Genomic DNA, 25,014 nt, shown 5'->3' with positions numbered 1-25,014 from the left:
TAAAAGTACATATTCATGGGAATGACGATTGGGGAGGTTAATGTTGGATGTCTTCCTCAGTATCCATCTAGCAGAATCTCTTATTGAGCCTGGAGCTCATGGATTTCTCTAGGCTGGCTGGTCCATCAGCTCCAGCAATCTGTACATACACACACACACACACACACACACACACACACACACACACACACACACACAAACACACACACCAGGGCTGGGCTTACAGATTTGTGTCACCACTTAACTTTCACATGGGTCCTGGGGACAGGAACTCAAGTCTCAAAGCTTGTATGACAAGCACTTTACTGACAGGGCCATTTTCCCAGCTCTAAACCTTCTTTCTTTCTATCTTTTCTTTTTTATGAGAGGAAAATGAAATCAAAATTTAGGGAGGCATTTGTAGAAGGGCCAATGAAGTCATTGTAATGTTTGACATAGAACCTGGTCCAGTCACTAAAAAGCTAAGGAGGTCCGTGATTGTGGCTTTTTATGGATGCCCTGTATAGAACATCAGTCAATACCACAAGTGAAAAGCTTCCATGCTTAATGTGGTCCCCTAGCTATGTAAGTAAAGCAAATATATCTGGACCAGAGTGTGACAGAAGGAGTGCTGTCTTGTCATCTTTTACTGTGAACTAGTCTATACACAAATGGAAATACAGCCATAAGTAAATCTAGATTCTCAAGTCTATTAAAAGAAAGGAAAATACTGCCCATGGAAGTTTAGACAAGTTGCTTTTACTTACAGGTTTGACTCTCTTTACTGGTAAGATAGGTGATTGCCTGCTTCATATGTTTTTTTGGAGAGCAGTAGATGGGTTTAAAAGATTCATTTGCTGTCTGATGGATACACACTACCGGTGTGTTTCTTCTCATTAGTGTCCTGTGCTCCTGTGTTTTATACATTGAGCCACTGGACACTGCTTTTTTCTTGCAAGTAAAATGTTTGTGAAAGGATGCTCTTATGAGCTTCCCACAAATCACTTTATGAATGTAAGCTCTGACCCCTCAATCAGCTAGCCCATCTGGAGTTTGCATTCGAGGAAAGAACAGGCCAGAAGTTTGAATAAAACTAATCATTGTTTGGAGCTTGGGTTTGAGAGTCTCTTTGCAAGTATAGATAAAAGGGATTTGTGAGGATGTAAGGAGGAGAAGGGGACCCCAATTGGCAGAGATGGGTTTACATAATCAGGGTTAGGCAGTTGCACACTAGACAGATGCTCAATAGCTTTTGGCACCAAAATATATTGACCAGCTGGGATATCATTAATGCTTAACAATTTTATCCTTATGACCACATCTTGGTCAATTAGGTTGTCTTTGACCACCAAAGGGCATAATATATTCTGTTGTAAATGCCACATGTGTATTTCTGTAGCCCATATTCTATTACATTGATGTGTTGCATAATACACACTAACTATAAATGCTTTTGCTTCTTCAGAGCATCATGTTAGATGGTGATTTAAGAGGAATAGAATTAAAATGTAAAATTAATTTCTTTATAAACAGTAATTAGTCATTACTCAGGGGAGTGTGTGGAGGGGTGTGGGAGTATGGTTACTAAAAGTAGAAGGATCTAAATAAAGTAATTTCTAAATAAATATTCAAAAAACTTCTATTAAAAAGTAATCTGGTGGGGAAAAGCTAATGCTGTATAATATCTGGACACAAATAAATGCAGGCAGGAAAGAGACAGTTGCTAAGAGATAGTGACTGAATGACTTAAACAAGGGCTGCTTGTGGAATCAGAGGCCCATGGCCAGTGTCATAACCCCATGAAGTCGTTTGAGAAATACTCCAGAAAGACCAATACCAGGCATTTATGAGCCACAGTATTTCCAAGAATTCTTCACATACTAAAATTTAATGTGTTACAACAGTCCAATCATGTTCAGAACTTGACATTGAAGCATCTGCTGAGTTCTATTTGTCATACATACTCTTATACAATAGTAAGAAGCTCAGACACAGAAACCCAACTTGCTACAAGATTCAAAGGCATGTGGGTAGATTTCACCCATAAACTGTTTCTTTTTCAAATGACTTGCAATGCATTTAATTTGAGACTTATTGAGTTTCTTAGTAACTTCCATGGGGGACCTTTGATTCTAATACTGTTCATGCATTTTCATCATACTCCAGGAAATGGTTTGGTTCCTAGTGCCTGAGCCCCCTCTGTATATAAATTTCTAAGAGTAGCATAAGTGTTCTTTCTTCAAAGTCAGGTAACCAACAGTACAAACTTCATGTGGGGAGTACAAAAAGGAAAGAAAAATATGGGCCATCAAGCAAGCTGTTTCCCACATCTATGGCAAGAGTCATTCAATAGAATCAAAATACTTCCTAAATCTCACAGGCAGCTTGGAGGTATGCAAAATCCTTTTAGAAATCCCTTTAACTGAGAGCTAGGTGTTACAGTGTATGCCTGAAATCCCAACACTCAAGAAGTCTATCCGGAGTTTAAAGTCATCCTAGCCATACAGCGAGTTTGAGGCCAGCCCAGAATAATAAGACCCTGTCTAAACATCAGTGAAAAAAGTGTGTGTGGGGGAGGTACTTCCCCTTTATGTAACCACAACAAAGACATAAGACCCTGTCTAAAGACAAGTGGGGAAAAAATGGGGGTGAACCTATTTCCCCTTATGTAACCACTTTTTCTGTTGAGATTTTGTTTTCAGAGGAAATCATGGGATAGCTTTTGAGGCTGAAAGTCCAGGGATGAAGGACTCCTGGGAACCAGCCAGTGGGAAGTGCCTTTCTCCATGTTCCGCTTTTGTCATGCACTGGCATTCTTCCACTTGCATCACCATCTTGACCACGGGGGTTGGGCTAGTGCAGTTCAGCCTCAAGCTCATGGTGGTGAATTTGGTGGGCGAGCAGTGGGAACAGAAGTTGTAGGGATGTGGCTCGGCTCCAGGAAAATGAATGGACCCGCATTTCCCAAAGCAAAGGTTGTTTGGGATAACAGCTTTTTCACAGTCTTCATGGGCAATTGTCTGAAAAGCAAACAGATTAGGTCACCTCAGGACATTTCGTGCCACTCTAACCCAGAAGGATGATGTAGAATAATCTACGTTGGGAATGCACTTCATGATATCCAAGAGATGGAGTCCATTAGGGGCAAGGCCGCCTCACCAATGCTTTCTTTATTGAGTAACTCATCAGTTAGCCTCTAGAAAGCCTTATGTTAACACGAAAATAATTCCCATTATAAACACCATACTTTAAAGAATTTTCATATAGTTGGCTATAACTAACTGGTAACAAAAAGCTGTAATGGCAGCTTTTTTTTACTTAACTACTACACCCCACCTTTCTGTTTCCCATAGTGCATTGTGTACAGCAGCTTCTCAATAAATACTGGTCACTTCATCATGAAATAGGCAAGATACTATGAGTATAAGCCTGTCCTATTTTATTTGAGCTGTACAGCATTCAAATCTACAAAGCAGCAGAGCCACAATTTATATACCTATGTTACATCACCTTTGCTGCTTTCTCATAATCTCATAAACACAGTTTTTTTCGTCTTTCAAAATAGCTGAGTCAAACTCCTTAATTTTAATTTAATTAGCAATAGAATTAAAAGGTAAGACTTTCAAAGGAAACTTGATTGCCCGAGTCCTAGGAGCAATTTTTCTAATTGTCCATTGACCAGCAAAGCAGATATTATTACTTGATGATTGACTTGTCATTGCTGCACAGTCAATTGCCTTAGAATACTGCCTACTTAATTGGGCGCCATTACTAGACTGTAAAATTTTAGTCTCTCCTGCACTGCTTCTGGTTCAGTGTCTTTTTTGATGCATTTTCTCTATTTTAATTTAGCATTTGGAATGTAGGTGTTGCCAGCTCTGGGGGAAGCAGAACTGTAGAATGTTCCTCTGTCTTAATAGTGCAGAACTCATCGTGGTCACTATACATTAGCCAGCACAAGTTAGGAAGTAGGATAAGGAAAGAGATGTGATTTCACGTTAAGGTTATTTTTGAAAACCCTTGAGAAAGATAAATTACACTCTAAATTATGTTTTGCTATCACAATGCCAAGAAATGATAGTGAGAATCACAACATAGAGTTTCTGCAGGAACATTTTAAACATCACATAATTTTAACAACTATTAAAGAAAGTGTTTGTGAACCTGTGAAGTAGTAAGGTGTGAGCATCAGAAATGAATGTAGGGGCACCCAGGGAAATATCTAGGGTATCCCACATCACCATATCCAGGGTATCCCACCTTACCTTCAGTTTGGTTCACATGCTTTTCTACATCTTCATGAATGTGGGGATAATCTGCAAGGTAGTTCTGGCAATTGCTCTACATTCCCTGTTTCCTAACTGAGAGCATACCCTTACTTTTCTATATGGATAGTAGACCTTAAAAATACATGCATTCAACAAAGCTCTGTGCCTTCAGAATGGTGACTACCAATACTGACCATGCCACCATATTAGCATTAGGCATTTCCAGCATGCCAGGAAACTGGAGATGTGAGGGAAATGGAAATACGATCACATTTTGCCAAGTCCCACAATGAATACCCAAGGACCAAATGTGGAATCAGGCATAGCACAGGCTCTTGTCAGCGTCTTCCCATCCTGCCATTTGTCCTAGCTGTCCCCAAGTCTTGCAGACTCTGGCTGTTTTCCCCCAGGATGCATACCTGGTTGAAGGGCACTGTCCTGCAGGTCTCCCGATGTACTTCATGGCTTTTGATGGGCAAGATGACCCCCTGGGAGGCTGGACCTTTTCTGAACATGAAGCGATGCCAGAATTTCTTGGCTTCCTCCTGAAGAGGTGATCTCTCCACTTTCCTCTCAGCTGCTGACTGAGTGAGGGCCTGGATTCCCAATGCGACATGATCATTTTCCACATCCTTTGTGGGGTGAAGTTCTGTCTCAGGTTTCTTCCAGAGTCTTCCAAGCCTGGACAGCATCTTTTCTCTCTGCCTCTGGCCTTCCCCAGCCAGACTGGCACCTATGAGATGTGGCACTGCTACAAACAGATCTGGCTTGTCTTCTGCCTCCTCTTGGTTAGCGATGTGGAGATCTCTGCGACCCCTTTCTAGGAGCACAAAGGAAAAGGGGCTCTGACTCTGGCAGCCACCCACACATCGGCCTGCCTTCCCCAGAGGCAAAAGCACAAGCAACTGAAGTAAGAGGAGATACATGCTACCAGGGACCAGAGACTGAGATTAGGTTTGCAGATGGCCAGGCCCAAAGGAGAGGCTCTCTCTGCAGAACTGCAGCCAGGGCATCCCATATAAGCTACCTGCCTGGTAGAATGGGAAGCAGGTGGTCAGCAGGCAAGCAAAGCAAACACATTAAGTGTTTGCTTACATTATGTAGTGCTAATGGTGTCCTGCCTTCCTCACTTTGGCTCTGTATTTTTGAAGCCCCCAGGGAAAGCCTGAGACCCAGGGGTTAATTAGCTGGTGGTTTAGCTGTTGTCTGAGTGGCTGGCTGTACTGGCAAAAACAACTTGCTCTTTGTCTGAATTCCTCATCATTGTCATTAGAAGAAAAAAACAGAGCCGGCTAACATTTGCTGCACATCTGCCTTGAGCTGGGATAAAATAGACACAGCCTCCTGTGTTTACTAGAGAAGAGTCGAAGGCAAGCAAAACAAAGGACATGTTAAGCAAAGCCCAGGCCTTCACAGAGCACACACACACACACACACACACACACACACACACACACACACACACACACACACACAGAGAGAGAGAGAGAGAGAGAGAGAGAGAGAGAGAGAGAGAGTGTAAAGGCGTCATCTGCCACAATGCTTAGGAAGGATTTAGTTTTGTTTCACAGCAACCCTCTTTGCCTTCTCGGTATCCACACTCGGGTTGAAGCTGTTGGTCACAGCCGAGTTAAGGGAATATATCTTCCCTATCCACACATGGAGACTCCAAATTCTAGAGTTAATCTTTTCACATTAAGAAACAAACACCGAATGCCAGATTTCACAACTGGCCAGAGATCAGTAAATTCTTCCAGTTGTTTACAAATTTCTCCACAGGATCCCAAGTGATATAGCTGACAGCCCATCAATCAAGGGGGATAATGTGTCCCTCAAGCCACTTCATCATTATTATTATTTTTTCTTTCTTTCTTAATCTGAGCTTGAGAATGTGGACTACAAAACCAGACTTGATCAATTTGGGGATGAAGCTGGAGTGGGGGGGGGGGATCCTTACCTTACTGAATCCACATCTGCCATAATTCTAAGTGATTGGTGATCAGATTCAATAAAGACGGAGACAAACACAATTCTTCAGGGACCAAGGGGGTAAGTGGCAAATGACAACTTAAAATGAGCCCAGGATACAAGAAACTATCCGCCCTATCCGCCTATAGCATCCCAACTGGGAAACAACACATTTGCTTATCTTTCTTGGCCCTCATTTGCTTATCTGTCTTGCCCCCTTAATTTGGTCACCACATGCCTTTCTTTTGCTAGCAGAGGTAATCCGGAATGTACTCTCTTCTTGTTTTGTATGCAGCTTTCTTTCCTCGAGTTCCCCATTGTGATGTCTTTCCAGACATTTGTGTTCTTGACAGTTATTGTTGAGTTCTATGAGGCAAAGCCTCACATAAGCTATTTATAAACTATGCTTAAGTGGATTAGAATTCTAAAAGATATGCATTTTACTTGTTCCAGATGCCCATGGTACTTTTCCTGGTGTTCACTGAAGGGATGCTGGTCTGTATCACAAGACCATTGATATTCGCCATTTATTTTAAATAGTCCTTTTAAAAGCTTGCCTGATAACTGGAATTTCTTTAACTCTCTTCAGCCTCCCAATGCAATGCGCTTTCCACAGCAGCCATTAGGTCTTCTGGTAGTACATACAGTGTGAAAGCCAGCTACAATACATTCCCTGGCTCCTTTTTAACTTCACTGTTCAGTGACTTAAATTCCACTACTGTCAGTCAGACACACAGGGTCTAGCATGATCCACACAAAGCATTAATCATCGATTCTACCGGGGATCTCATCTTACCTGGTTCTGGAACTACTGGCTATTGGATACAGTTGAAACAATTTCTGTTGAACAGACATTTGTAGAGGACTTACTTTGTGGATGAAAAGTCAGGATCGATACTGGAAAATGACTAAAATGATTAAATCTAGCTCCTGCCTCAAGCAGGTTAGATACCCAGGGGCACAGTTTCTCTAATTTTATTACCTCTGGGGATGTCAGTCACTCGTTTTTAATTTTCCTTTGGTCTTAACTTCCTGTCTTCTGTACCCAAATTTTGGTACTTATAAATGCCAATTAGAAAGCACTCCTGGAGAATTTCCTTTTTTGCTCTTCTGTCTCTTCCTGCTGCTCAAGCATGCAAATATCCTGACTGACAAGAAACCTGTGGGAGAAGCATGGGATGAAAAGCCATCTCTATTAGAACTGGGAGGTTTGTCTTTCTCAGCGCTGTATATTCTCATCCATTCTAAAGCTCTGGACATGACATGCTATCCGTTCATCTGAAACACATACATGGATGTTTTTCTGCTTTCAGAGGAAAGGGGTGACCTCTGTTGGCCTTTGGGTGCCAAATGCACCTCTTCTGCCCATTTGGATGAGCCAACTGCAGGCAGGTCTGGAAGAAACTTCTAAACACAGCAGGAAGCTGTCATACAAAAAGAGCTACTGGTGTACTCTGTACCAACTAGCACAAGGAAAGAAGCCTGAACCGAGATGGGTCCACCCAAGAGGCAAAATCCACTTCATGGGCCCACATAAGCAAGAGGGCCACAGCAGCCAGGTTCAGAATTCACTCATTTTATCCAATCACACAGGCATGGCATGCTCTGAGTCTGCTTTAACTTGACCCTGTTTTCAGGGAAGTCACATATCTTTTGCAGCCACAGAGCCCTTTCTGAATATACCTAGTGAAATGTTTCTTTATGCCAGTGGCATTTCTACAGCACATAGGAGAAAGTTTGCTGGGAAAGTCAACCACTCAAAAAGAAAAAAGTGTGAAGGGCCTCACAACTGCCTTTTGATAGATCTCTGTTCTCACAGAGTCTCTGAAGGAAGGTGGAAAGGCATGGAGTGCTTGCATGGAGGTTAGGCAGAGAACCATTCTTCTCTGAAAGTCCTTTTCTCACATTAACAAAAGTTGAGAGGCCACTGTTGAGACAGAGACAGGCATGTGAGCTCAATGGGACAACTGAGAGATGGAAAAGGAAATTCAGGATGATAGCTTTGTGTGAGAAATCTATTAGGGAACAGACCTTCCCCGTATTACTATTTTTCCTCAAAACATAGGATAGCAGTAGAATCATAGAGATATCAGAGTTTTTAAAATGCAAAATAAGGCATAATATTTTAAAATATTTAATTTAGTTTTTGTTATTGTGTGTGTGTGTGTGTGTGTGTGTGTGTGTGTGTGTGTGTGTGTCCTAAAGGGTTAAGATAGCCTATGGAACTTCATTCTCTTCTACCACGTTGGTCCTGGGATGAAACTCAGGTCATGAGGCTTATCTAAGAGCCATCTTGCCAGCACTTTTTTCTTAGTTTTCAAACAAGGAGAAAGGTAGGGTAAGTGGTTTCTTGTCAAATAATTGTCTACGTGATATACTTCAGTAAGTTACTTAAAATATAGAACTATGTCTAACATCATTCCCTGGTCCATTTTATGGAAAGCACATATTCAGAAGCACACCCTTCCCCAATTCTGCTCCATGCTCTGGCCTCATTCACTCATTCATTCATTCGATGTATATGTGAGTGCCAACACTGTAGAATTGTAGGGGCTAATGATAAGAATGTCCTTGCCCATGAGTAGTAGATGTTGTAATTTGTAGTCTTATTTAATTTAATAAAAGTGTTATTTAATCAAAATATAAGAAAACTTTAGGCAGACAACATTCTTATACTAATCAGACTCTATCAACTATTCCCAAATTCCAAACACCTTGGACTGCACACTGTTTCTCTTAATTTTATTCAGTAAGTATTCACTGAGCACAAGGAAATACAGTAGACATTATACAATTTTTCTTTCTTTTTTAATAGATCAGAAGTAACCAGATTCAACAATACAAAAAAGCTCCACAATAAAGTGGAGCTTCTCCCTTCCCCTTCTCCCTTCTCCCTTCTCCCTCCTCCCTCATAGACTATCTATCCTTGCAACAATCAGCTGTTACCTGAGCTTGTGAATAGTTCACTTTTGGGCACCACATATCTCTAGACTTCACCAAGGACAATATAGCCTCTTGGCTTATCATTCTGGATGACCTCTGTGTCCACAGGGATGGATTGTGACCGTGTTATGCTGATAACATGCCATTGTTGTTATCACATGAATGCCCATTCAACCCTGTCTGAAATGGGATAACCCCTACTTCCGTTGGCCTCCTCAGTAACAATATTCTGACCTGACCCTGTTGCACCCAAGAGCTGCAGCCCTCTGATCTGTGAATTGCATGGTTCACACTCACATCTTGTTTGTGGTTTCAGCTCTTACACTCATCTAGACCTACTTTATCCCCATAGTAACACAATTCTAATCAAATAATGTTTGTGTGAACATTTATTTAGCATCTGTCAATACTCTAGATTTTAGAGTCTGAAAAAGATCAGTAGATGTTTTTGTTAAGTCAGTTCCTTCCACAGTGGAAATGCTCAGAAGCACTGGTTTAATGAATGGATGAGGTCTTTAGTTAACTTATATCTATGAATCTTCTGGTCCTCACTTCCTCTACCATCTAACTTGAATTCCATGGTTCTTAACTTTGGATCGTTGTACTGATCTCTATTTCCTGCCCTTTACAAATCACAACCCTGGAGTCAAGAAGCTTTCACCTTTCCTGGGCCATGACTACAGTGCAACCACTCTGCTGCCAAGGAAAATGGGAAGACGGGACAAATTGGTTCTGTACAACATACCTTTCTCTCAGCTCTGCTTAGCACTCTATCTTAATACTCTAGCTATCTCTTTATTTTCCAGATGAGCTTAAACTCATTGTCTCAGCCCTTTGATTGCTCTGCCCCGCTCTTCTTTTCAACAACTGACCTTACCCCTTCTTATACAGAGAGAGACAGAAGATACCAGATTAAGAGTTTCTCACATGTGACCTCAAACCCTGCCAGCTGTGTCTCCTTCCCTGTCCCCCAGAATCACATCTTCCCCATATGTCACCAAATAACCCTATAGCAACCTCTCCTAGTCATCTCTGTTAGCATTTTCATAATGTTGGACAGCCTCAAACTCTTTCAAAATGTCTCCTGCATCCATAAAAGCTTTCATGTTCTGCCCTCCAGTGTTCTCATCTGCTTTCACAACTCAGTGATGTGAACATCTATGTTCTTACCTGCTTGCATGCCCACCTACTGAAGTCTGGCCTCTACTTCTTTAACACCCACCCCAGACACACACACACCTTTGAGGACCATCTCTGCCTTTCTGCACTCAGCAACATTTATTTTTCATGAAGTCAGTCCTCAGTAGACTAATGAGCATCAGAAAGAGGGTGAAAAACCATGAGAATCTCAAAGCTTTAAGTTACAAGATCAGCCTGCTGCCAGTCTTGAGAAAGGTTTTTTCTGTATAGTCTAGGTGGACCTCTGACTCTGAGTGCTGGGACTGGAGGCATGTGCCCCGACTTGGGCTAGTTCCTTCTTTATTCACTCATTTAAAAACAGATAGAGCTAAGATCCTTGTGTATCTTCTTAACCACAGAGAGATGACTATTCAGGGTAAGGACTGCTATTCCTGGGGTCTGCAGAATCCAAAGCTCCAAGCACACGTTTTCTGGTTTATTTCTTTTCCTGGCCCGAGGTCTACAGTTAGCTTCGTGCATGTTTGTTTCAACCTCCCAAACCTAACAGCAATGTGGATGGAAACTTCTGAGGAGATTCTGGCTGTGCTTTGCTTTCTGAGAGGGGTCTCTGTCCTAGAGGACTTAGCCTTAATTCTCCATGCTTAGACTATATTTTAAAATCAAATTTCCACTAAATCTGGAAGGATTCAAAATAAACCATTCTTTATTTCCCAAGCTGGCTGCTTCTCAGAGTAGGTATCTGAACTTTGTCATACTGCCACAGTTTGTAGGGAACTCTCAGGGGAAGGGTTTTGACACTCCTAAGAAAGGAGACTCAGGCAGGGGAGGGGGGGCATGTGCCTGCCAGGTAATGCTAGGCAGCTTGTCAATTGTTGTGCTCCAGTTGGGAGATGGAGGTGGTGTATCACCAACACAGAGTGCAGGGGGCATCTGTCTGAAAACTGTTCCCCTCCTGACTGCCTTGCCAGTTTCTGCTTATACAATGCAGGCAGCTTGGGGGAGCCATATTGTCCCTATAAGCTCATAACACATGGACAAATGATTAAAAACACATGGAAAACAGTTCCGCAGCTAAGCTGCAATTCAGATGGGACAGAAAATCAACTTGCAAAGCTTTCAGCTGACTCAGGGCCAAGTGTAGGACAGAATGCATGAGGAGTTGCCAAAAGAAAAGAAAGTTGAGTGTGTGGGGTACAAATCATGGATCAGAAACCTAAAACAATGACGCCTTGTATTGACAGCCCTTCTCCAAGGCTCTCTGAGAGCAGGCACCAGAATCAACTCTTTGAAAATATTAAAACCTTCATTTCATGAAAGGTTTTGGACAGATTTATATTTTCTTCCCTCTATAAATAAAAGTTGGCTTTACTATCTTGGCAACACCTATGCAGAAACATAATCTTAAGTATCTGTAACATAAATATTAGAATATTACACATAATATTACCTCTAGGTGTAGGAATTAAGTAACATGATGGCAAGAGACAAACTTAAAGAAAAAACTGATAATAAAATAGAAAAACAGAGAAAACCTCTGGCCAGGGTTGGCTTTATGCTGCTTGCCTGAGCCTGGGCCCAGGTTGATCATAAACTCAGGAAGACTAAGACACATTTACACAAAGTTCAGCTTAACTTAATGCAAAACCCTAAGAAGGCTTACTGTATCAGGCCACTAAAGTGACCTGGAATCTGCTGGGCAGGAAAGCAATGTTTGACAGTATTTACTGGGAGACTTTCCCTGCCGCCCTTCCTCTTAATTAGCTTCTTCCCTGAGTCCTTCCTCACTCCCACATAGGCTCAACAACCACTGTTCTTTCCATGCATAGCCCTATTTAAATGATTACTGATTTGATGCATGATTTATAAATACATCCTTTTCAGTACATGCAACAATTGTGTGTTTAATGCCAATGCCAAAAAAAAATTTCACTAATTTGGCTCCAGAAGCTATGCTCAGGAAATAGCTAACACCCAAGTTCAGCCCATTAGCACAGCAAACACTCCTGTCAGGTGAGACATCATCCCTTCATTTAGTTCTTATTAGAAGGGGATTTGTGCATCACAGCTCTTGTCTAAAAGCGAGGCATCCTGGAACTTTCAGAGAGGGCTTTCTTAGTCATCTGGATGTCTCCTAAAAACAGTTCCACACTGAACACAAATGCCTTAACACATGGGAAAGTTATCACTTGTATTACAGAACCTTAAAACCTCAGTTCTCACCCCCCCACTTCCTCCTCCTGGCTGTAGTTAGTCACTGGTGTGATTCTGAGAATAATTATGCTAAGTGAAAGAGAAGGGCAAAAATAGTTGAGTGCATATGTAGTCCATTTATAGAAAACTCTAGAAGTTATCAGCCAATCTACAGTGACAGAAAGTCAATCAGGTATACCTTGGAATGGGGAAAGCAAGCTAGAAGGATCAAGAGACTGAAAAGGGACATGAGGAAAGTTTTGAGAGAGGTAGACGTATTTACTCTCTTTATTGTAAGAAATGACATGAACACACTATGCCAAGAGATACATGTTAAATGTATAGCTTATTATTTGTCAATTATGAACAGTGTCAATCAAGTTTCTTGCAGAATAAAGATGGTGATGACACATACCTGTAATCCTAGCCTTGAGAGGCAGAAGCAGGAGGGTCAAGAGTTCAAAGTCATCCTTGGGTATACAATGAATTCTAGATCAGTTTGGGTCACCTAAAACCCTTTACACACACACACACACACACACACACAGAGAGAGAGAGAGAGAGAGAGAGAGAGAGTCCCTCATGAATACAGACAAAAGAGTCTGAAAAAACTCTCACCAATTCAAACCCAACAACATATACAAATGGATAATAGATCTCCACCAAGACACCTCTGAGAGAAGGAAAGGACAAGCCAGGGGTTGGAAGAAAACATTTATTATTCAGAGTAAAACTCGAGATCAATAATTTTTAATGGGGCAGAGATTTGAACAGGTATTTTATAAAAGAAGATATATAGATGGCAAATACACACATGACAATATGACCATGACCATTAGCCACCAAAAAACACCAACTCAATCCATGGAGTGGTAGAACTACAGGCTTAATAGACACAGATCACCATAGTAAGTGAGGGTGAGGACATTGAGAGGCCAAAATACTCAGGCTTTTCTGGTAGGAATGGAAAATTGAGTAAGCACTTTGGAAAACAATTTTGTGATTTCTTAGAAGCCGAAACATACACTACATAATCCATCGCTGTACTTCTAGGTATTCACATAAGGGGAAAGATAGCATAGTATCCATTCAGAGACTATCACATGAATGTTCATAGCAGTTTTATTTGGAACAGCCCCAACTCTAAACAGCCTACATATCCACTATTGTGTGCACAAGTGAATAAGCTATATGAGTATCTTTACAAATGAACAAAGCAAGTGAGCTTTGACATAACAAAGATCAGAAAAGTTCAAACTACCCATTCAAAGATTTCAGTTTGTAACACAATTTTTCAAGCTGTTTATGCTTTTTTTATTGAGCTTTAATGGCTTGTGTTTTCAGAGAATTCATCCACGTTGTTTAGATTGCTGGATTTATTCTACCAAACTGTTCATGATATTTCCCAATAATTGTGAGAATCACTATAAAACTTAGTGATGCTACACTCCTCATTGCTGGTATTGGTAATCAGTGTCTTTCCTTCCTAGTCAGACTGGCCAGAACTTTACATACACTTACTTTTCAAAACACCATTGATTTCACTGATATAGTCTACTATTCTTCACTCTTTTTCTTGTAGTGCTGGGATGGAACCCAAAACATTTCACATGCTAGAGAAGCCCTCAACACTGGAGCCTTTGGAGTTTTGAATCATGGTTTTACTATATAGCACAGGATTAGTCTTAAACTTGGAATCATCCTGGCATTTCTCTGTGTTCTAGTATGACATTCATTAATTCCTTACTTTTGCCCTACTCCTTGTATACTTTTCTTCTTCTGAGACAGGGTCTCACTATGTAGTCCTTGCTAACCTGGAACTTGCTATGTAGATTAGGTTGGCGTTGAATTCACAAAGATTTGACTGTCTCAGCCTCCCAAGTGCTGAGATGAAAGGCATGTGCCACCATACCTGGCCTATTTCTTCTTATGAAGGTAGAAGGGGGTTATTAAGTAAAGATCTATCTATGTTTTTAATTTAAGGTCTTACTATTATGAAATTTCCCCTGAGCACTGCCTTACTGGCACCCCACAATTTTTGATATACTTTCATTTTTATCTAGATCAAAATACTTATATTTTTTATTTTGTCCATAGCATACACATCAAAGAAGTGTATAATGTAGTGAGTAACCACACACAGAATCTTCCAGAAACATTTTTTTTGTTACTGATTCCTATAATTCCATTATATCCAGTGAATATATTATACTAGGCTTGAAAAATACACACTCATTTTTATTCCCTAAAACTTTGTCTGCCTTGGCAAATGTTTCACATGCACTTAAACACAGACTCTGATACTTCTGGATTGTTCCAGAAATCTCAGTTATGCTAATGTAGTTAGCAGTGTCCATGTTTCTGCACCCTCACTGATTTCCTCACTACCCTCACCTTTTAAGGAAAGGTGTATGGACATGTCTGACTGTGAATATACATATATCCATTTCTCTCCCACCAGCTTTTGCTTGACATATTTTTCAGCTTTGTTACCAAATGTATGTATGTTTCAGATCACAAGGCTCCCTTAACAATCGTTCCCTTAGTATCATGACGACTAATCTTTGTTTTCCTTGGCAATAGCCTTTGCTCTAAAATTTATGCTGTCTGACACTAATACAGCCACTCCAATTTTGACTGGGTTTAGGATGGCATATCCTTTCAACTCTTTTACTTTCCATGGATTTGAGGTTTTATATTAAAAGTTTGTTTCTTAAAAGTGGGGCATGTAGTTGGGTCTGACCATGGATTTTCTATACAGCAAGTTGAGTCAGCCTGCCTTTTGAAGGCAAAATGCAGGTGGAGAGAGGAGGGGAAGGAGCATTGTGCAGCTCTCCTTGGAAACTATTGCAGGTACCACGAGGCCACTAATGGAAGTGTTGGTTGATCTTTGTTCCTTTCTGTCTTAAGATAAACTAAATTTTATTACTTAGCAGAGTTTAGGACCTATAAAAACTGTTCAAAATGAAGTTATATGTAAGTTATGAGGATAGTATATTCATTTCCTGTATGACCCTACTCTAAAGGCTTATAAAATTAATTTCATGAAAATCATGGTGTTCTAGACATTACAGACATCCAGATACACTCTGCTGTTAGTAGCAGTTCTTTGCTATGATTGATGGGGAGAAAAGAGAAGGATATCAGCAAGGCAACCTTACCAATTGAAAACGATGTCAAATTTAGCCCATGAACCAATGACACAAACAAGCAAACAAAATCTGGTTGAACATCAGGCAATGCAATGGAAGGTGTAACTGAGTAAGTCAGATAAACACACAGCAAATCCAACATCCCATTTCCAGCTCTTGAAAATGAATTTTATGTGGAGACTTTTCATAAAGTTTGGAATTCATCAACTTAAGGTTTCTTTTTGGGGTTGTCTCACATACTGATGTCTTCGGGGCTGTGATTGGAATCAGCCGAACGACCCTGGGTCTAAACTTGAGTGGGGGGGGTGTAGATGAGGTGCCTTTGGCCGTATCAAAGTCTAAATCTGCCTTTCTAATCAAATTGTACCCAAAGACTCATAAGCAACATATCAAATTCCTGTCAGAATGAGCTCTGACCTCTACATCCAAAAATACTTGCATAGCATAGCATAGCAAAGGTTACAAACATTAATAATTCCAGTATGGATAGTAACAATAAACATACAAATCGGCTGGTTTACAATTCTCATAATTCCAATTCAATCAAAGGACAATAAAATGTTCTCATGACGGGTGGAATACAAACAACTTCACAATTCTGAACTTTTTCCTTTTCCCTGTCTAAAGTCCAATGCTCTGCTGCTTGTAAAGTTCAAAAATTAAGTTTGAGATGTCACAGTCCTTGAATGTTAACTGCAAAACTTTTGTCCGTGTCCTATTCAAATACTGAGGGGGAGGAGGGCTTTGCCACACATCATGGTCTATACTAGTATCCAATTGTCCTAAGTAGCTCCTTTTTTTCCCCAAAGGGAAAAACTGACAAAACAAGTTCTGTGTTTCAAGGTGTGGCAAGGACAAACTGTTAGTCATCCAGTCCTTGGTGGGCTCCAGTATGAAAACTCACAGGTCTGGGAAGTCGATGCAGCAGGATTGTTGAGAAACTGGAAATCTTCAAAGGACTCTTGTATTTCTTTCTCAGACTATGGATTCGATGACACCAAGGGTCAGGAACACAGGTTCAGTGGGTGTCACTCAACTGACTTGGCCAGGCTCCCACGGTTTCAGGTCCAGTTTTTCTCTGCTCCACATCACCAAACATTCTGGCATTATTCTCTTCCTGCAAGAAACATGCCCTAGACCCCAAATTAGGACTGGATTGGGTCCTCTCCATTGTCTACTGCATGAATCTCTTCATTTGACCTGAGCAAAAGATACTCCTTCATGCCAGAATCTGTCTGCTACAGATTGCTCACTGGCATTCACATTCAAAAAAATTTAAAATGAAGAGTGCATTATTTAATGCATCATGTGGAGACTGGGGAAATAACTCCCCCCTCTTAATTCTTTGAAGTGGCATTTTCAAGGAGCTATGAGCACACTCCACAATTCTTTATCCTTGAGGATTATAAGGAATGCCTGTTTTGTGATCAATTTTCCATTGAGCACAAAATTGCTGAAATGCTTTACTAGTACATCCAGATCCATTGTTTGTTTTTATCACTTTTGGAACTCCTATGTAAGCAAAACATTTTAAACAGTGACTTATCACATGCTTAGTGGCTTCTCCAGTTTGTGCAGTGGCCATTAAGAAGCCTGAATACGTGTCAACTGCCATGTGCACATATTTTAACTTGCCAAATTCTGCAATATGAGTAACATCCATTTGCATTAATGATTAGGAAGCAGGGCTCAAGGATTTACTCCTAAATTAGTTATAGGTAAATATTGTGGGTACACATTATACTGTTTGACAATTTGATGGGCAGTCTCTCTAGTTAAACCAAATTGCTTTCTTAGACTTCTGCTATTCTGATGATGAAAGTTATGTGACTGCTGAGCCAGTTCTACCTGGGATAAAGTGACCAATTTTGCTAATTTATCTGCTGATTCATTCCCTTCAGCTGGGAAGGTTTGAATGAGCTCTTATGTGACCCACAAAGCACGGCAATTTTCTTAGATGAATTGCATTTTGAATTTGCTCAAACAGTATTCTAACCTGGTCATTACTAGTTCCAATGTACAGAACTGTCTCTATCACTTAAAGAGCTTTAAAAACATAATGATTATCAGTATACAGATTAAATGAATCATTTACTAAAAGCTAAAAAACTATTGTAACAGCTCATAACTCAACTATCTGAGCTGAAGCTGGAGCTGTTTGTTATACATATTCTTTGCCATCTATAACATAAACTGTTCTTCCATTAGAGGAACCATCAGTAAAAACTAACATAGCGTTTGTCTTTTACAGGATTACTCCTTACATTTTGGGGAATATAAAAGGATGTATTAGCAAAAATTTTAACCAGTCTATGAGCTAGAAATTGATTGTCAACTTTTCCCAAAAATTGAGCAAAAGCAATTGCCCACGAATCACTGTTTTGAAACAACCAATCAATTTGTTGTTTGGTATAAGAAGCATGTATTATACTTGGTTCTCTGCCAAAATATCTCCTAGATTCCATCTGGCACTTCTGCACCATACAAGCTACTGCTTCAAAATATGGATTTAACACTTTGGCTGAGGAAACAGGGAGGTATAACCATAGTAATGGTCTCTCCTATCACAAAACAGAGTTGGACCATGCTTGGTGGGAAGCACATAAGCTTCCCATGGTTTCTCATGGTCAGTATAGCCTATCTGCCGATGCTGGATCACATTCTCCAACTGTAGCAGACCTTGTCTACCCCCTTCAGTTAACTATCTAGGTGAATTGGGATCACTATCTCCTTTTAGAATATCACTTAAAGGTTTCAAATCATCAATAGGTGCTCTTAAAAAGGATGTAACCATTGAATATTTCCCAACAACTTCTGAAAATCATTCAAAGATCACAAGTTATCTTTTCTAATTTCTAATTTTGAAAGCTTCATTTCTTTAGAATATAACACATGTCCCAAATAAGTTTTGAAAATTACTTAAAGTTTGCAAGTAGTCTCTTCTAATCCAGTCTGTAAAACTTTCACTAGCTGACAAGGTATCAATTGCATCTACACTGATACCTTTCAAGGCGGGGCCTAACAGGGCTGCAGTTCCCTTAGGCCTTTTTGTCCACAACTTTTCTCAAATCTTGTATTAACCTCCATTTTCTGATTCGTTTTTAACCACAAAAAATAAGAGAATCTCTGCATCCTCTCCTCTGCTAAAGTCTATTGAATCATCCATACAGATTCCTTTTGGTTCTCAGGCCATGCTGTAGGCTTTGGCCATTTTCCACCAACTGGCTCTAAGGGGCAGATCGCCAACCTTTCCTGTTAAGACACTGTCTGTCCTGATGTCCTTTTTAACTACATCCAAAGCAATTCAAGTAAGTCCTTTTGTTAGGATTCATGCATTCATAATCACACTTCACATACACATGTGTGGCCACACCATACACACATCTTTCCGTTCTCCTTTTCCTTAGGCCATGATTAGTTTGTTGAAATGAAACTTATTTAACTGAAATCTCTTCTAATACAGCAGCTATAACTAACACTTGAGTTTATGGGCATCCAAAATCTGAACAAGTTTAAACTCATCTACGTCACCTTTCTTTCTATAAGGTCTTAAAACAGTTTTTGACTGGCTGCATTAATTTTTTCATACATTTGGTTGGGCATCAGCCATTGTAGCAGCTCTCAAGGCTGCAAGCTTCCTAGGCTTTGGCCCTGGCCTTATCTTGCCTTTGCTCTCTGGGCCTGGGCTGGCCGCTGCAGGTCATCTGTGGCTGTAGCTGCTTGGAAAGTCAAATACCACCATTGTAGTAACTCTGAGTTCTTGGCACCTGGAAGTCTTCCTGACCTAGCTCGTATGTGGGGCCACAACTTTGCTTCCCCAAGCTCTGAGACAGCTGCAGTGGTGGCTTCTGTGAGGGGGAAGGAACCTTACAAAACTTTCAAACTCTAAAAATTTCTGTACTTGCTTCTGCTTTACTCCAGCTCTTCTGGCTATTAAAATATGCCCAAGTAAATATACAATCATCTGACTAATAATTCTCTGTCTCATATCTCGAATTACATACATTTTTACTCTCAAGGTTAACTCACTCACTTCTTTTTCATCTGGCTAATATTTCTCTGTTTCATATCTACATTATACACATTTTCACGCTTAATGTTAACTAACCACATTTTACTCCTTTGTCATCTAATATTTTCCTGTTTCCTATCTACAATTATATGTGTCCCATTTCTACAATTATTTACAATTTTACTCCTGACTTAATGCCGTTCACTCACTATACTTCACTTCTTTTTTTCTGCATGCCACGTTTTGGTGCCATCTCTCTCGGACCATCTGTATTAGCCCCACATTCGGGAGCTACTTCTCACAGACGGATGTCTTCAGGGCTATGATTGGAACCAGCCCAATGACCCCGGGTCTGACCCTCAGTGGGGGAGTGTGGACAAGGGAAAACTAGCTATCCAATGATGTTAAAGAAGAGACAGAGACATCTGATCATGTCAGGAGGGCAATCAGGTAATACCGAAGTCCGTGGTTTATTGATCCATCATCTTAAGTAACCATCCACAGGTGGGGGCAATGGCAGAAGACGTCTATTATCATGTATAAAGTACTGATAGCATTTATTTCCCTAAATCCTAGAGGCACTCCTCTGCTGCACATACTCAAGCCCTCAGGAACCTCCACCCCAGCACACCTCACTAGTCTTCAGGGTGAGTATAGACTCTGGCCCAAGGCTATTGTTATTTAGAATAGGAGTCATTCTCCACCAGGCCAGGATATCTAGCAGCCATTAGCTGATATCTAAAAGACAATAGAGCTTCTGGAGAGCCCAGAACTCCAGAACTCATGGCTGGATGGAATAGATTTCTAGAATATATGGCCCGGACAGGGCTGGGGATGTGTGTCAGTGACAGAGTACTTACTGAATGCCTGCTGGTTTTAATTTCCAGCACCTCAACAAATGATAAAATATTCACTTCTATAGTTTTAGTGTATTCCTATATTGTGTAATTGTCACCACTACCTAATCCTGAGTATTTCCATCCCCTCAGAGGAAATTCTATACCTATTGCTAGTCTCAACCCCTCAAGTCCTCTACCCTCTGGCCCACTTTGGTTTATAGATTTGCCTATTTTGGGCATTTCACATAAATAGGATCATGCAATATATGATTTAGGGTGTGTCTTTCATAAATTTTATAACACTATTCAAAGACATTGTACTAGAATACAATAAAGCCACCTGAATATTACTATTGGGAAAGATTCTGCCTGCTTTTTTTTTTTTTTTTTTTTTTTTTTTTTTTGTGTGTGTGTGTGTGTGTGTGTGTGTGTGTGTGTGTGTGGTGTGTCTACATGCATAGAGGCCAGTGCTGACCTATTAGACTAGCCTGGCCAGAGAGCCCAGGGACATTCCATTCTCCACCTCCCCAGCACTGGGGTTACAAGCACAAGCCCCCACTCTGGCTTGTTACTTGGGTGCTGGTTAAGAACACTGGTCCTCATACTCATATAGCAAGCATGTTACTCATTTAACTATGTCTCCATCCTTCTGCCTGTCATTTCTAAGATGCCAGTCCTGATGCTGATTTCACATTGTGACTTCAGAGGATATCAGGGTTCTCCTCTGTAAAATGTGAGTATCAGATAAGATTATATCAAAGGTCTATTTCTGTCGCTTCAGGAATCTATTTTAGAGAATGCCTATTGTTTAGGGGGAGAAGTTAGAAAATGAATTATCCATATTTAAAAACTTTGTTCTATCTCCTTAGCGGAGACATGAATTAGGAAGTACTAGTATTAATGATACTTGCCCTTGAATATAAATTTAGGAAGTCAGTACCCATTTCTTAATCTGGGGAAACTAACAAATCATCTTGAACATTTTGCCCCTGAGTGTGCTTCCCTCCTGGTCTGAAAAGAGATGACATAATCACCAAGCTCCACTGCCACTTTCTCCCTGGTCAAAAGTTCTCCAGGTAAACTGGGCTGTGGTGGCCACACCTTTAATCCCAGCACTGGGGAGGCAGAAGCAGAAGGATCTCTAAATCTACAGAGTGAGTTCCAGGACAGGGAGGCTAAACATAGAAACCCAGGCTTTAAAACTTCCAGAAATTTGCATATATGCTCTGTGCTTTTCTTATTCCATTCATTACCATATAGATTGAGGTTTAAGACCATGCCAGATATAGAGTTGATGCTGCATATTCGATATCACTGAATAAATACTATATGAATGCATAGCAGTTAATAACTAACAGCTAGTCTAACCAATAATAATAATAAAAAAAAAACAGACATGTTGAGATTTTTCATCCATCCCTTCTCAAATGGGGTAGACTCATTAAGACACAAACTGATGGTGACATGTACCTGGCATCCCAGCACTCGGGAGGCTGAAGAAAGAGGGTCATGAAGTCAAGGCTAGCCTGGGCTACATAGTGAGAGACTGTCTTTAAAAAGCAAATAACGTGACAGAAATAAAACAATACCTGGCATCATAAAAATGTAAAATATGAAAAACTAAAGGTACATTATCTGACAAATAGATATTTATTTTATTAATTTTGATACAACAGTATTACAGTAATTAAATATGCTACTTCATTACAGAAATTAGCACCAGTTGATGGTTTAAATTACACAGAATCATAGTGTTTATTAAAATACATACATATTTGTTTTTTTAAAATAGAAACACAAATAAATGTTACTCAGTTTGCTTTTACCATTGCAGGGAAGGAGAGGAAATGATTAACTCCAGCTTTTGGTTTATCATTAGTAGACATACACTATGTGTTATTTAAAGATCAAATTTCAGGACATTTTGAAAAGTTATATACCATTGAACTGCACGTATGTCCTTGCATGCAGAAAGTTCCTGAGTGGACATTCAGTCCAATTGCAGCTTCTTAAGTCTTTCCTGGCTACACTCATCTCCAGCCATTCACACTCATGTCATAACCAGAATCCAAGCCTGCCTCAATTTGTATGTTCTTTCAATCACTTAGACCTGATTTCTCAATTTGATAAAGCTTTCATGATTGGGAAAATTTCAAAATGGTCTATTCTTAATTGATAAAACAAACAAACAGACAAACCATTCTCTATGCTAAACATTTGCAATTACAGCCATGCCCTTTTCACCGCAGTAAAGAGTAACAAACCAGCCATGCCAACCAGATTGAGCATGGTTGCCATACTTCCGTATTTCCAGCTTTAAATAGTGTACACAGCTTGAGAATGAATTCCTCACTCTCTGCACTGTGGATCCATCCTCTTCCCTTTACTCTGAACCCCACCTTTGTGTAAGACAGAAGCCAGTGGATGACAAGGAACTTGGCTGGAGCCAGAGTGGAGGAGGGGTTTGGCCTGTTTTGGTTAAACACTGAAGGATCCTTATGTTCTACATATCTTTGCATTTTACTGTCTACAGAGGACTCCAGACCTGCAATTACATCTGGATTTCCGAAAGAGACAGAATGTCTGAGTCTTATCCTACCTTCTTTAGGTAAAATTTCCTAAGAACTCAAACTTTGATAAATGAGCAGAAATGAAGCAAGTCTGTCATGTTTTATATCCAGAAAACTGGAAAGACTTTCTTAAGCCATTTTTAGTGTCTATAACACTTGAGATATTATTATTCCATTTAAAAAGTATGCCCTAAAGCTCTAGTCTACATGAACACCTCATTTAATTCTAAAGTTACACTGGTGCTCATATGACAAGCTATATTTGGCACAGCCATATTTTTTAGTGATCATGAAAGGAAAAATTTTAATAAACATTTCAAAAAGGACGTTCTGACTTCCTATAATTAACCCTGGGTTCCAGAAGGGATTGTTGAGAGAGGCACAGCATGCTTCATTGCTACAAAAACATTTCACTCAGCTGAGTTTATAAATTAATAAGGACCCTTCTACTAAAGAATCTAGTTAGAGGAACATCTCTGCAAATATTACAGATTTAAAGGCTCACAGTCACATCAGCATCCTTCCCAAGACTATGGGCTTTCAAAGGGTCTGTTTCCAGTATTGTTTTCCTTTGTTCAGCAGCATAGTTCGTGGGGGTGCTTCTGAGGGAGTGGAATCTTTCTTCTGTGTGTCAACTAGTTTGCATAGTTACTGCGTATTCCAAAGGCCCTCTAAAAATATTAGTCAGCATAGCAAATGGAGATGGAGATATTGCTACTTCAAAATTCACATGATCTTGGAAGGCAGAGAAACCCAATATTTAACCAAGGAATGGTACAATGCCATGATTGCGTTGGGACAGAATATGTTTCATGAGTTGTATGGTTTGATCTCTCCAGTAGAGGCATGCCCCTGCCTCCATCTGGTCTCTGCAATAGAGTCTGGCCCCTGCCTCTACCTCACTAGATCTGTGCAGTTGAGTGTCCTCCTGAAAGACTCTTCCATTCAAAAGTGAGCCCCCTTGTCCACCCACAGCCTCTAATTTTAAATTTAACATTAAAAGAGCCCAAGGATACAAGCCAACCCTTGGCATTCAACCTCAGTTTAATGGATCTGCAGGGCTAGCTTCAGAACCCAGACTCTGTGGTAGGAGCACCTGCAATACTGAACTTTCTGGATGAACTCAGCTGAGGACTAGGAACAAAAATATCTAAGGTCCATGGATATTTGTACTGCCTGAGAGTTGGCATAGGAAAGAGTATGAATCGTCTAGAAGAAGTAAATATTACAGTCTATAATACTGCAGGTGTTTATTTAGAAAAATATTGAGATACAGAAATTATATCTCATCTTGAAAGACACATTCATACACCCACCTTCCTGGGAGTGTTGCTCTAGCTTACATGTTCACTTGATAGGCCCACAAAGATATACCCATCCAGCCACAACAATGCATTTCTACTGAGCAAATACACATAGATCTTGTAAATAGATAGGTGAGGAATCTCAGGTTACATTCAGAGTTTCCTTGAGCACACAAAATTGTGGGCCTTGCCTTTACTACAGTTCTTTGATTGCCATTGTCCTCTTTTGTGAACCAAAACACAGTTCTTCCCAGGCCTTGGGTGCTGAGGGGTCCCTCTCCTCCAGTTAGTGAATGCAACAGGTTCTCCTCCAATCCATTCCCAGCGGCCAGTGCGCCCTTGGTTCTTCAAGCCTAATGTGAGTCAAGGAAACATACCAAATATTTTTATTACATTTAAACTTAGGTGCCATGGCTATCTCATTCCCTTTATTCTACCCCTCCTTTTGGTACTGATATTGAATTTATTTCTTTACACATGCTAGCCAAGTACCCTACCACTGGGCTAGGTCCCCTACTCTACTCTGTTATTTTTCACTTTTTGAGTATGGTTTCATTAAGTTCCCCAGCTGGTCTGGAACACATGGTCTTCCTACCTCAGACCTCTAAATAGTTGTAATTATAGGTGTGTACCACAAAACCTGTCTTAG

General features: G+C 40.3%; 2 protein-coding genes across 3 annotated transcripts in view; both read right to left on the bottom strand.

Moving 5' to 3' along the window:
• Positions 1-2,687: 2,687 nt before the first annotated feature.
• Cer1 (cerberus 1, DAN family BMP antagonist) lies at positions 2,688-5,173 on the bottom strand. The gene is made up of 2 exons (XM_027400186.2): positions 4,667-5,173; positions 2,688-2,999 (listed from the first exon to the last, which is right to left on the bottom strand). The coding sequence occupies exons 1-2, from the start codon at positions 5,171-5,173 to the stop codon at positions 2,688-2,690; spliced, it is 819 nt and encodes a 272-aa protein (XP_027255987.1).
• A 19,121-nt stretch (positions 5,174-24,294) lies between these two features.
• Positions 24,295-25,014, bottom strand: part of Frem1 (FRAS1 related extracellular matrix 1) — a 61,077-nt gene continuing 60,357 nt past the window's right edge. For both annotated transcript variants that reach the window (XM_035439826.1, XM_035439827.1), the window contains one exon: positions 24,295-24,718. In XM_035439826.1, the coding sequence (XP_035295717.1) occupies positions 24,519-24,718 (200 nt within the window). In that variant the 3' untranslated portion in view covers positions 24,295-24,518. The remainder of the gene's footprint in view (positions 24,719-25,014) is intronic.

This window comes from Cricetulus griseus, chromosome 2 (assembly GCF_003668045.3).
Source record: "Cricetulus griseus strain 17A/GY chromosome 2, alternate assembly CriGri-PICRH-1.0, whole genome shotgun sequence".
Classification (NCBI taxonomy): Eukaryota; Metazoa; Chordata; class Mammalia; order Rodentia; family Cricetidae; genus Cricetulus; species Cricetulus griseus.
The sequence above is the reverse complement of the archived record's forward strand: the minus strand, read 5'-3'. Positions and strand labels throughout refer to the sequence as shown.

Coding starts and splice junctions, on each gene's coding strand:
- Cer1 (XM_027400186.2), bottom strand. CDS start 5,173: ATGTATCTCCTCTTACTTCAGTTGCTTGTGCTTTTGCCTCTGGGGAAG. Junction 3,000..4,666: donor GGACAGTGCCCTTCAACCAG/GTATGCATCCTG, acceptor TTTGCTTTTCAG/ACAATTGCCCATGAAGACTG.